Below are 13,764 nucleotides of genomic sequence, written 5' to 3'. Positions count from 1 at the left end.
GTTCCCTATTCCATTTAAATAAATCATTTGAGCAATGTCTTATTTTAGCTACCTATGATCCAGAAATACAGCAGCAATTCAACTGCATTCAACTTTACAAAGTTGGAAGTTCTGTTACTACTGTAACAAATTTCAGTCTACAGTTTGATCACATTGTACACTTCCACTCTGTTCCTCATTGTTCATGGTGTATGGTTGGTCATTTTGGTCACAAGTTATTATTTTTGCTCCCTGATTGGATTAGTGAATCATTTTAAACAGGAAAATAATGAACAAATTTCAGTGGCACAGCTATGGGCACCCGCATGGCCCCACAATATGCCAACATTTTTATGGCTAACCTGGAACAACTCTTCCTCAGCTCTCGTCCACTCACACCCCTTCTCTACCTACGCTACATTGATGACATCTTCATCATCTGGACCCATGGAAAGGAGACTCTGGAAGAATTCCACCATGATTTCAACAGCTTCCACCCCACCATCAATGTCAGCCTGGACCAATCTACACGGGAGGTCCACTTCCTAGACACCATGATACAAATAAGTGACTGTCACGTTAACACCACCCAATACTGAAAACCCACTGCTATGCCTACCTTCATGCATCCAGCTTCCATCCAGGACACACCACACAATCCATCGTCTACAGCCAATCGCTGATGTACAACTGCATTTGCTCCAACCCCTCAGACGGAGACCAACACCTACAAGATCTTCACCAAGCATTCTCAAAACTATGATACCCACACAAGGAAATAAAGAAACAAATCAACAGAGCCAGATGTGTACCCAGAAGCCTCCTGCTGCAAGACAAGCCCAAGAAAGAAACCAACAGAACTCCAGTGACCATCACCTACAGTCCTCAGCTTAAACCTCTCCAACGCCTCATCAGTGATCTACAACCCATCCTGGACAATGATCCCTCGCTTTCACAGACCTTGGGAGGCAGGCCAGTCCTTGCCCACAGACAACCCACTAACCTTAAGCATATTCTCACCAGCAACCACACATCACACCATAGTAACTCTAACTCGGGAACCAATCCATGCAACAAACCTCAATGCCAACTCTGTTCACATATCTACACCAGCGACACCATTACAGGACCTAACCAGATCAGCTACAACGTCACTGGTTCATTCACCTGCATGTCCACCAATGTTATATACGCCATCATGTGCCAGCAATGCCCTGCTGCTACGTACATCGGCCAAACTGGACAGTCCCTACATAAAAGGATAAATGGATACAAGTCAGATATTCAGAATGGCAATATACAAAAACCTGTAGGAGAACACTTCAACCTCCCTGGACACACACAATAGCAGATTTAAAGGTAGCCATCCTACAGCAAAAAAACTTCAGGACCAGACTTCAAAGAGAAACTGCTGAGCTTTAGTTCATTTGCAAATTTGACACCATCAGCTCAGGATTAAACAAAGATTGTGAATGGCTAGCCAACTACAAAAGCAGTTTCTCCTCCCTTGGTGTTCACACCTCAACTGCTAGAAGAGGGCCTCATCCTCCCTGACTGAACTAACCTCATTATCTCTAGACTGATTCTTGCCTGCATATTTATACCTGCCTCTGGAAATTTCTATTACATGCGTCTGACGAAGTGGGTATTCACCCATGAAAGCTTATGCTCCAATACGTCTGTTAGTCTATGGTGTCACAGGACTCTTAGTCTGAATCTGTAAAAAGCAACAAACATGGCTACCTCTCTGAAACTTCTGCTAGGAATTTTCATATGAATAAACATCTGTGCTAAAATTCCTGAAATAGTTTGGATTTGTGACCATCTTCAGGAATAAACCATGTTTATCCAAATAATCACACATGATGAATATTACAGTAGAATTTCAACGTTCTATACATCAGAGTTACAAACGGATCAGTCAACCACAAACCTCATTTGGAACTGGAAGAACACAATCAGGCAGCAGCAGACCCCCCACCCCCCCCCCCCCCCAAAAAAAAAAAAAAAAAAATCACACATACAGTACTGTAGTAAATGTAAATTACTAAAAAAATAAAGGGAAAGCAGCTTTTTTTTCTTTTCTGCATAGCAAAGTTTCAAAGCTTTATTAAGTCAATGTTCAGTTGTAAAGAACCATAATGTTTTGTTCAGAGTTATGAACATTTCAGGGTTATGAACAATCACCATTCCCCAGGTACTTTATTTAAAAACCACACATCCTTTCATCTCACCATCTGCTCACCCCCACTTTTCAGACTCCCAAAGAAAAGATGAGGAAACCGAAAAGATGAAAACAGTAGGCTGTTGCAGATTAGAAGAGGAATGTTATAAAAGCCAACCTAATTTGAAGCCACCTTTCTACTGGACATCTGGGAAACACTGTTCTTTCTTTATCATCAAGGGGTCAGCTCACACTCGTTCACCCTGGGTTTAAATATTAAAGCTGCAGACAGAGACAGTCATCTATACTATACAAGCTAGATCTCACTTTCCATTCTCTGAAGCATTGTCAACCTATTAGTGTTAATTCCAGAGGCTGCTGTGTAGAAAGGTCTGGCAGTCCCAACCTATCCCCAGAGCCCTTTGCTTCTCCCAAGTATGTTGCATGAAAAATAAAATAAAACCACGCACCTTTGAAGATTCAGTAAATAGGCCTGTCTAAGGGCTAATGTCTTATTATTTGCTGCTTCACTTATGTTTTGCTGAGGTGGTGGTGGGTTGGTTTTACCTGTCAGCATTCACTTGGCACTAGTTGCTTCTCCTTCAGAGCTTGGGGATTTATTCAGTTGCCATGGCAATGTGGCCTGCATTTGAAGGTTAGACAGTGTGCTTTTGTACAACACACGTGCATTTGACAGCTCTTGAAAGAAACCCACTAATCATATTTTCAGAACTTTATTCTACCTCCTCATTTAATTTATTTCAGACATCGACCCTTGAGGAACCTCAAGAATAAATGTTCAAGTGAATTTCAACTATTCTTGTGCTCTCTCCCCCTCCCCCACCTGCAGAGAGGATGTCATAAGAGCTCTTATGCCTACTCAAAGGAATGCAAGGATCCCTCTGTTCTGGAGTGGATCTTGCCCAGTACTGCCAGCCGTCTTCATTACTTGTCCACAAGTAAGAGGTTGCAGGACTGGACTCATCACTGTTAGAAATGCACAAGAGATTCTCTAGGTCATTTTCCTGCATAACAAAGACTTGCATAATTTGGCACAGATGGTATTTTCTGCACACAGGGGCACAGGCCTGGAAAAACAGAAGATGTATTTAAGGATTCAGGTATATTAGAACAGTAGCACTGGGGAAGCTTGCAACTGTCAGCACAGGCATTTGCTTTGGCACCAAATTCCTCAATCAAAAATACTATTATGCAAATGCTGATTGGAGCTCAATATTTAAAGTTGTGCTGAGTTTTGTACACAAGCCTCTTGTAATCTTATTCTTAATCTAAGAAGAAAATCGTGTTAGCTTTTTGCAGCAATATTTAGCTTATGTTATTTGCAACTTTTTACAAACATGTTAGTTTTACTTATTATAGTGTATGCTGTTACTTAGAGTTTCATTAGAAGAAATTGTGCTTTTAGAAAACGTGTCCAAAAAAACCTCAGATTACATGTTCCCTTTCTTCAGTATCCAGAAACATGTGATCATTTTAGATTTTTAGAACAATAGAAAGTCTTTTGAAAGTAAAGGTGAATCACAAACACCATGCTAGACCATGATAGTGAGATGCCTATCATCACAGAGCTAATAACAGCTGTGTTATATTGTTGTAGTTCAAGCAAAGTAATAAAATGCCTAGCACGATTTCAGTCTTTAAATGTCACTTGTGTATGATAATGGCCTATTTGCCAGAGTTGGGGCTTGCTTGTTTGTTTGTTTATTTAAAAATAAATAAAAAGTTTGGTGGTCAATTCATTTTAGCAGATAAAAATCTTTTGTTTTTTAAAGTTTCTTTATTACTATCTACATACAACATGGAATTATTCCAGGATAGCGTACGAAGGAAGTTGTCTTTTCATGATGGAAGGTATGCATGATTGACTATAGCATAAGGCAACCCATTACACTAGGAAAAATATTTTTATGAGCAGGCTGAGTCCCACTTTTTCTATTTAAGTTTTAGCCTCCTTCAGCCAGTGTCAAAGCATAAAAAGACTTATATCAGCCAGTGCTCAAAGAGTAGCATTTCTTACAGCCCTTTGTCAAAAGACCAGCCTTCCCTCTCCCACCACTCTCCCCAGCTGACATGAGTCTGTGTTTGTTTATATATCCATCCTCCAGAAGACCCCCTGTCCTGATGACAATTAGACTTGAGTCAGCAGGAATTCCTGTTGTGGGGTAGGAGTATAATGTCAGTCCTAATCGCTAGGAGCAGCTAGCTATACAGCTGCTGGATGACAGGCCAGACACCATCCACCGTTCATTTCTCACAGTCAGAGAAGAGGGAAATGTTTCCCTCTTAGGTCTGACACATAGGGTCCCATTCAGCAAGGTTCTTAAGCACTTACCTGACTTTGAACAAATGAGTAGTCCTAGTGACAGCATATGCTTAAAGTTAGGCAGGCACCTAAGTACCTTGCTGAATCAGGACCTTGATTCCAACACTGCCTAGACCTCTACAGAAACCATGAAGGCAAATACAGTAAATAAATCAAATTCATTGCTGCTACTGTTAACTTTCTTTATCATTGCAGAGCAAAGATCCTCCAGCCTACTCACAGACACTGGGATTTTCCCAACTTTAGCTCAAATTCTCAAAGGCAATCCAAACTGTGCAGTAAAGGCAGCCCAGGTGATTGCAGAGATAGCAAAGAATGGTACGTAAAGTGGGTAAAGTGTTCCTATAAATAATGTTAAACCCATTATCCTGTATACCTTCAATCTACTTATGTGTTTTATGGATGCTAATTATTGGCCTTGCAGTTGATGTATTGGTTTTATTTCAACAAGGCAAGTTCCTAGCAGCTTCTCTCCTCTGTCTGTGCAGAGGAAATGAAGAAGCCATGTATCGATGCAGGTTTGGTTCTAGCTTTGGTACCTCTGCTGGAAAGCACGGACCAAGAGACATTGCTTCATGCTGGGAGGGCCATTGGCCGCATCTGCTATGAAAACAGTAAGTACTCAATTTGCTGAAGGAGTGCTGTACATTCTGGCTATAGTAGCAAAGTTGTGGGGTTTTTTTTAACATGGGCTTTTTACTTAGACTGAGGCTAACGTGCTTTATATGTAGTGCTATGCGCCAGTGGTGCTAGTTCAGTTTCCAATTGCTTCTACAATAGACACATACTAGCAAACACAGCATGGTTTTGACAACAAGGGGACGATAATTAAGGGGTTAGATTCACTTTTGGATAACTTTTTTTTTTTACTCATTGTAATTACAGTAAGTTAATACCAACCCCCCAGCCAAATCATTTAAGTAGCTTTCACTTAGGAACAGCATGTTTTATTAAACTGCCTCTTACTAAGTTGCAATTATTATTTGTATTACAATAGTGCCTAGAGACCCCAAGTGAGATCGGGGCCCCATTGTGCTAAGCATTGTACATGCATACAATAAGAGACACTTCCTGCCCCAAAGAGGTTAGTCTAAATAGACAAGACAAAGGGAGGAAGGGAAACACAGATAAACTGACTTGATCAAGATCACACAGGAAGTCAGTAGCAGAGAACTCAGATCTTCTGATTCCGCATCCATTGCTTTACCTACTGAACTGCACTGCCTCTCATGGTAAAACGTGTTTATAAAAACAATGCTGTTCCACTGTTAGGAAAATTTGCCATAGGGAACAATCTGGGCATATATTGTGGCATCTTTGATTTATTTTGATGAAACCCAAAACAGAATGCAACATGTTGGGAATTAAAATATTGTAGATGATAAGGCAGGTTGGATGCTTCAGAAGTGGAATACTTACAATTATCTGAGTCTGTCAGAAATCCCATAAATAAGTGGGAAAATAACCGTGTATATTTAGAGCCAGATTCTCACCTCTTGTAAACTGATGCAGCTCCATTGACTTCGGTGGCGCTATGCTGACATACACTAGCCGAGGATCTGGCTTCTCAGACATAAAAACACTATACAGAGAGGTGCTAAGCTGAAGTGCTGTTATATGTCCTAAGACTCTTTGGCACTGGAACAGCACAGATTACATACATCTCCATCTGAAAGAGAACAGCCGTTTAAACAATATGAAAGCATAATGCTGTCTTCCTTCTAGAGAACATACTGTAATGGTACATGTTTAGAACCTTTATCTTTCATAAAGGCATCTTCCCAGAAACAACCACAATTATTCTAGAATGCAAAGAGCTAAGTTTTGGCAGTGTCACAAACTTCATGTAAGATATAGGGTTGCACTGCCCCAGGAGCACACCTGGAACAAGACTGTGAACCAGAGTCATAATCTGGTTGCTAGTTCTCATCCTGCTCCAGTGGGTAAAGTAACCTGAACCACCTCTAAGCCTGACACTCCAGTTCATTTGTACTGACTGATACACTGAGGGACCTACCTAAGATTCTGCCTGTTCCCGCTCCCATACACCTGCATGAGGGCCAGGCATACATTTTTAACAGTGCGGGTAGTTAACCATTGGAACAATTTACCAAGGTATGACGGGATGTGACTCACCATATCCCTCCTTGCCATTTTGGAGATTAGCTCTTTAGGTCGGTACACCCTCTCCCGATGGTGCCTTGCCCGCTGTCACTTCTGCTCTCTGACCCATGTCACTCCAGGGACTATGGCATCCTCTTCATGACACAGCCCTCTGGCCATGTCACCATCTGTGCTCCCCCCTTCTGCAGATTAGTACTGCAGTCCAACTGTCCAGCCAATTCCAGTGGCAAGGACCCAGGCCCGCCAACTACTCCTGGTCCCAGCCCAAGGACCCTGTCGATGATAGCCATATTGTGTGTCTCCTTAATTCCCCTATGACTGCTATGCTTCCCTCAGCCTCTTCACTTGGTGTCCCAGCACCTCACCTTAGGGCCTTCAGACACTGCTCTCTATCCAAAGTACTGGCATGCCTTCCTCTTGCTAGGAACACAAACTTCCCTCCTTGAGCTCTATGCAGCTACTGATCCTGCACAACCCTGCAGCTCTTCTTATATTGGCTACTCCTCACAGCTTCTCTCCTATTGGCTGCTTCCCTGTGCAGCCTCCAAGGCCTCTATTAACCCCCTACATGCCCATGTGGGGCAGATACTCCATCACACAAGGGTTGTAGTGGATTCTACAGCACTGACCATTTTAAATTGAAGACTGGATGTTTTCCTACAAGATATGCTCTAGGAATTATTTTGAGGAATTTCTACAGCCTGTGTTATAAAGAAATTCAGACAAGATGATGGTCACAATGCCTTCTGGCCTTGAAATCTATGAATCTGTAATGGTCCTGAGAAGTTTGTTCTGAATCTTGTGCTGCTGCAGCTTTACCCGCCTGCTCCACAATTGAGAGCTATTGACGCTATCCACAATGAGGTAAGCAGTAATTAAATGATGACATCCTTAAAGCACTGCAAAACCTCATCTTAGTCTTCATTTTAGTCATCTCCTATGTTAGGCTGTTATATCATCTCTCATTGACATGTTCACTCCCGCTAACACCTCTTTTATAATGGCCTAACTGCTCAGCTCCCAAAAAGCAGTTTTATCATGAGGGTAGAGTTTAAGGATGCAGTTCTGGTCTTGTAATTTCACAGCAGAATTCTTCATTTTCCATCCACATGCAGAACTTCTATTGGATATATATTAACCTGAATTGGCAAGGTAAAACTCTTGTTAGTTTGGAAGGATAATGGAGTCAAGATCATGTGATATAAGGCCAGAATGGATGGACTAGTGTAATCAAAGTTTGATCTCCCTGAATTAATTCCTGTTTAACTAGAGCATTTTTTAAAAAAAAACTTATCTTAAATTTAATATTTCCAGTGATATATTATCCACCACAACCCAAATTGTTCCTATGGTTAATTACACTCAGTTAAAATTTGCACCTCATTTCTAGTCTGTATCTTGTAGCAACATTTTGTTTTAATTCTTACTTTAGTGATACCTCCTCCATGCCCTAGTTAATATAACGATGGATTAATCCAAGATGAAATTCCTGTTGCCTTTCATTTCTATGCTTTTGATTTCCAGGTGACCTTCAGGAGCAGCTGGTGAAGGCAGGAGTGATCACATCACTGGTCAGGATATTAACTGATTACCCAGACAGTGAGCCACTTGTCCGTGTCAATCTGTTGGCCTTATGCAACCTTGCAAACCTAGGTGGGCATTAAAACACTCCCAAATTTGCAACTGTATTGGTTTCCTTTCACATGCTACCACTGGCTTGTTCTTAGGCAGCGTTTCCACAAGTAAGGTTGGCCATAGTAGGCAAATGTTTTGACTTAGTATCAGACAAAGTCACTGCACTTCCCTGCATAGAGATTAGAAACCTGCGGTTGGGATAAATGCAAGACTGTCTTTATTTCTTGTTACACAGAGGTTTACCTCCTTGCTATGTGCCCCCTTATGGCCAATCTAAATAGACTCTCTAACCGTTCATAACTAAACACCAGAACCTGTAGCAGTTGCTGACCAGCCACACACAAATAATTAAGATTAATACATGTCCTAGCCTCTTCCCAGAGAAAATTAATGTGTCATGTCCTTAGCTGGTGTAAACTGATGTAGCTATACTGACTTCAATCACAGTGTATATGATAGTACTTCCTTCTTATTTAAAATGTGTTGCAACTTAATGAAATTAAGTATCTTTGTTCGTGTATCTCATACAGGACAAGGGACACTAGGAATTTTTGATGCACCTTCTCTCTCTACCATTCATCATTTTATAGGTCTTAATAAAATGGCTTGATTCTTTTCTCACTTACACTGGTTTAAAAATGGTGTAGCTCCATTAACTTGAAACAGAGTTGCTCCTGATTTATACAAGGTTAGTGAGAGAAGAATCAGGTGTGAAGTCTTTCTTTTCTCTTACTGTGGAAATCCTGTGATGATGGTGAGAACCTCAAATTTGGTTTGGGGGGGGAAAAGTCTCTAGCCCTCATGGTTGCTGATACAAATCTTAAAACAAAAACCCTAAAGGCTCACAAAACAGAAGACAAAATTCTCATGACTTTTAAGCCAATCTCATGATGATTGGGGAAGGGTTGACTCTTTGTTTCTGAACTCTTAATGTTGGCAATACTGCATTCTGGACATATTCTATTTTAGCCAAGTCCTTTATACATATTTTCTGAAATTGTTAAATGTTCTATATCTCTTGGCATTATGGTACATATATATGTCAAAAGCTTTTGAAAAGCTTTCCATAAAAGCTCTATAAGTGCCCATTCTGAACAGGTTGATTAGATTCTTGCTGGGATACTTTCTTTTGCATAGAAAATGTTCTGGTAAAGTGGTACATGCTGTCATACCACAAGATGAATTCATCACTGTTTATAAAGCCATTGAATGCAATGGAGTTAGGATAGCAATTGCTTGACCATATTAAAAAGGCATAGCCACAGGAATTACACAACTAGATTAGACAGCAGAAGAAAAATTAGGCAGATTGTTTCATACATGTAACATCTAATCATTTGAGGGGATTTAAGGGAAAAAACAAATTAGCAAGGCAACTAGATTCAAAGTAGCATCCACTCATCTCTCTAGGGACAGGTGTTTTTTTTTTTTTTTTTAACAGTATTACATTTAGGTGTGAAAACATACAAAATCATGCTGTTATTATCCACACAGAGATAGCTAAGGAGGCTCTAAGCAAGACAAAGGTTGCTGAACATCTAGTGAAGCAGCTGAGAAGGGCAGAGAACCATCAGAGGATAGAAACCATCATTGAGGTTCTACAGATGCTAGCAGAGAATGGTAAGGGTTCTCTTATCTTGTCGACTAGGCTCCTTAGTATAGAGGATACTAGCATAGTGGTGACAATGAACACTCTGGGGTTTTCAGTGGCATTCCATTACTGGAGGCAGGGACATAAGCCCCTCCTCACAGAAATGATGGGTGAAATCCTAGCCAGATTGATGTCAAAATTCCATTGACTTCAGTGGGGCCAGGATTTCACACATCATTTTAAAACGTGGATCTTTGGGACAATGGAGGAGGAAATGAGCCTGAATAAAATATATGGTAAGGGAGTGGTGTAAAATGAACCATTTGATAACTTTGTGTATGATACACACAGCCTCCATACTGTATGGGAATGCAGAAGATTACTGGGACCTCAGAACAATGACTGGGAGCTGATCCTAAAGATACTTTAAAAATTGTAATGGGTATAAATGGAGATAAAAGCAGCCCATTTATTAAAACAATCATAATCGGCAGTGGTTGACTAATGAGGCCAGTCTACTTCAGTGAATCAAATGATAGTTAATGCTAAATCAATAATTTCATGAAAATGGTATTTCCATGAATATTTCTAACTCCAAATGTTTACCTTTGTGTATTTATTTATTTATAATTAAAGAAATATACAGCCGGGTTTCACAGGAACAGTCCCCTGTCTTCATATGATGTCCAAGGAACTTCTTTGGGGTGCCTGAAATGGCCCAGTTTTTCATTTCCTCCATCAAAATATTTGTGGGGTTTTATTTATGTTTGTTCAAGACATTGCTATATGACATAATTTGTTCAGGGTTTATCAGCACCAGGAAGTCTAGTGGAATGAGTGGCCAAACAGCATTCCCCACACTGGAGTGAAAAGAGTAATAGCTAGAGATGTTATCAAAGCTGTTCGTTTTGTTCAAACTCAATATTAACACCACTGGGAAAAAATCCCCCACTCTGAGAAATATGGCCATGGTGTTGCCAAGTTGCAAGCTGGCAACACCAACACACACCTATTAAAGTACACTTTTGTCTTTCACGTTAGTATTTTGCAATTCTTAAAAGATATCACTCTAGTTATAAAGTATGTGACAAAGAACATCTGAAATGTAATTTTTAAAAGCACAAAACATTGTAAATTGCAATAGAAATTCCACAGAAAAAAGTACAATGATCTATCTAAAAGGTGTATTTATTCAGAGTGTGGTGTTTTCCAATGGCATCCCTGTTTATGAACAAGAGTCCCACAAGTTACTGCACCTGGAAACATCCTGACTTAAATTTACTGGGGATTTAGCCTCCTTGCATTCACTTTTTATGCAGTGACCCAAAGAGAAGCCATTAATATGCATGTTCTCCTGACCTCTGCAGATGCTTTGAAAGTGCAAATGGTAGAGGCGGGTGTGCATGAGGCACTGTCAGAGATCCTGCTGAGGCTCCAGGGCAGTTCACAGGCTGAAGATCTGTGCAGTGTGAAGGCTGCGTCAAATCTCATTGTGTCTCTGCTTCTTGGAGGTAAGATGCATGGAGAAGTAGTAGAAAGTCCCATTAGCAGCAGGGATTGCCATCTGCTCCTGTGCTTTCATTTCCTTTCTGCAGGCACAGCTGCAGCCTGTTGTTTCAAGATTCCTTGGGGGAATTCTTCAACAGCCATTCTATTTTTTTCCCACTTACACTATGATTGTAATGCTCATGTTGCCATATTTTCCTCCAAGCATATACACATTTTGCCTCAGGCATTTAATACCGCTATGCCTGCTCCTAGGCGGAGGCTAGAAATGCAATAGAATAGGTACTGCCTTCTTAATTGTGGCTTTGTGTGTCAGTCCAGTCCATCTAGAGCTGGGTTTCTCCAACTTTGTGATAACCTGGCTCCTCTGGGTAGCCAGAAATACAGTCCTCCCCAAAAGTAAGAAAAGCTCAGATATAGGACCAAACTATACTTCTTGAGTTAACCTCCAATTTTAAAGGGCCAGATCCTTAGCTGCTGTAAACTAGTGTAGCTCCACAATCTGGCCAATAATGTGAAGTGAGGGACTAAAAATACTACTGTTGTAGCACAGACAGTGCCTACATCAGTCTCCACAGACTAAGCTCTGCTGCTGACTAATGCAGTCATAGGTCTATATGAAGACCCTGTATCTGCCCCCTTTCTCATGGAGACATTTCACAGTATGATGGGTCCTTTCAAGTAAACTGACTTCTGACATGGCAATCTGATAGATTGGTGTTCTCAATTTTCCCCTCAATACACCTTAACTCACTCAGTACATTTAAATACCCATTATGTATTCTTCATTTATTATTCAAAAATGGAGCAAGTATTTCAGCCATCTGAATTCATGAAGGAAGGAAACATAAGAATTTAAAATTGCTTTGTATTACATGTTTCTATGTAATGAAAATGGAGAACACTGACCTTCTAGAATATACATTTTGCTGCCCCAGACCTCTCATTTCCTCAGTCACACTGCTGCACTGTGAGAAGGGACAGAGTCCAGCAGCCACTTTTGAAAACAGCATAAAATGTCATAGAAGACATCTGAGATGCTGCTTTAGATCTGTGAGACACATAGAATCCATTCTCAACCATAAGGTATAGCAGAAAAATGTTAGCAGCTATCTCTGCTGATCCTAATTGTAATTTGGTTCAGATGGCCTTGTATGGTTGACAGCTTTGCAGCATTTGGGGTTACGTGAATTAAAGAATAACTGCACAGAATCATGCATTTACATTGCATCCTTTGCCAAAATCTCAAGGTAACTTACAATTTAATTAAACTTTTCTTAAAAGTTATGAAGCTGTGGCAAACATTTCTCTGAGTTAAACACTACAGTATATTTGGATTTCTCAGTATAAAGAACTAGTTCCAGATTACTAATCACAGATCTATGGCTTTCATTCTTAAAATTGCATTTAGCCTATGCAGATCTCAGCGAGTAACATAGTGACACGGAACACTTGGAAACACAGTAGATACATACTATTCCCTCAATCCCCACTTGTAAATCCTATGAGATTTCCATGCATGGATTACATGTGTGTGTGTGTGTACGTACACACACACACACACACACACACCTTTACATGATCTAGCCTTTATCTGAACTGTGATAACATTGCCACTTAAGATTCCATCCTGCAAGGTACTGATTTCATGAGAAGATGAAGGCACTTAGCACTCTGCAGGATAGATTTATATAGGCAGCAGTTCAACACAGAGTGAACGGCTCTGTTCCTCCAAATCTTCATATACAATTGCTATTGTATTATGCCTCTGCTTGGGAGAAACCCACTAGTGGACTACCACAAGACTGAATAACTTCACAACTTCTGAAGAGGATGTTCCTTTCATGCAAGACTGGAGCATATAGCTAAAAATAGTGTGGGGAATCTTGCATAAGGCTACTAGCCATATATTGAGTGTGTGGATTAGTGTAAGACATCTGGAACGATCAATTTTATAACCTTCACTTTTCCTTCCTGCCAACTCTGGTGTTCTGTTAGAGGAAACAATCGTCTATAAACTTCTGAAACCTTGAGCAGTACTATTCTATAATAGATGCAAAGTAGAACTTAGATGTACTTTTAGGCTTCTCTTCATTTATTGTGTCATAGATGAATCCATGCAGAAGATGTTTGCTAATGGATGTGGCATTATCTACCAGAAGGTTGGTACCTGGCTTGCATCCAATCACCCCCAGCTGCAGCTGACAGGAGCACTGGCTGTTGCTAACTTTGCCAGGAATGGTAAGATTGCTTATTCATTACCCATCAAAGTGACCAAGATAGGTGGTATTGTTTGTTTCTTATTAGGGCTGGTCTACACTAGGAGGGGGGATCACCAAATGATGCAGGTTCCTAAGTGTGTAAGGCCCATTTCCAAAAGAGACTTACTTGCTCTGGAACATTTTACCCATAGTCATTTCA

At 40.5% G+C, this 13,764-nt stretch overlaps 1 protein-coding gene across 1 annotated transcript in view; it reads left to right on the top strand.

Annotated features, from left to right (window-relative positions):
• Positions 1 to 13,764, top strand: part of LOC117881018 (rap1 GTPase-GDP dissociation stimulator 1-like) — a 54,858-nt gene that overhangs the window by 19,678 nt on the left and 21,416 nt on the right. Inside the window, exons 3-8 of the mRNA XM_034777774.1 lie at positions 4,683 to 4,805; positions 4,976 to 5,101; positions 8,136 to 8,264; positions 9,741 to 9,866; positions 11,205 to 11,348; positions 13,453 to 13,584. Coding sequence (XP_034633665.1) covers positions 4,683 to 4,805; positions 4,976 to 5,101; positions 8,136 to 8,264; positions 9,741 to 9,866; positions 11,205 to 11,348; positions 13,453 to 13,584 — 780 coding nt within the window. The remainder of the gene's footprint in view (positions 1 to 4,682; positions 4,806 to 4,975; positions 5,102 to 8,135; positions 8,265 to 9,740; positions 9,867 to 11,204; positions 11,349 to 13,452; positions 13,585 to 13,764) is intronic.

This window comes from Trachemys scripta, chromosome 7, assembly GCF_013100865.1.
Source record: "Trachemys scripta elegans isolate TJP31775 chromosome 7, CAS_Tse_1.0, whole genome shotgun sequence".
Lineage (NCBI taxonomy): Eukaryota > Metazoa > Chordata > Testudines > Emydidae > Trachemys > Trachemys scripta.
The sequence above is the reverse complement of the archived record's forward strand: the minus strand, read 5'-3'. Positions and strand labels throughout refer to the sequence as shown.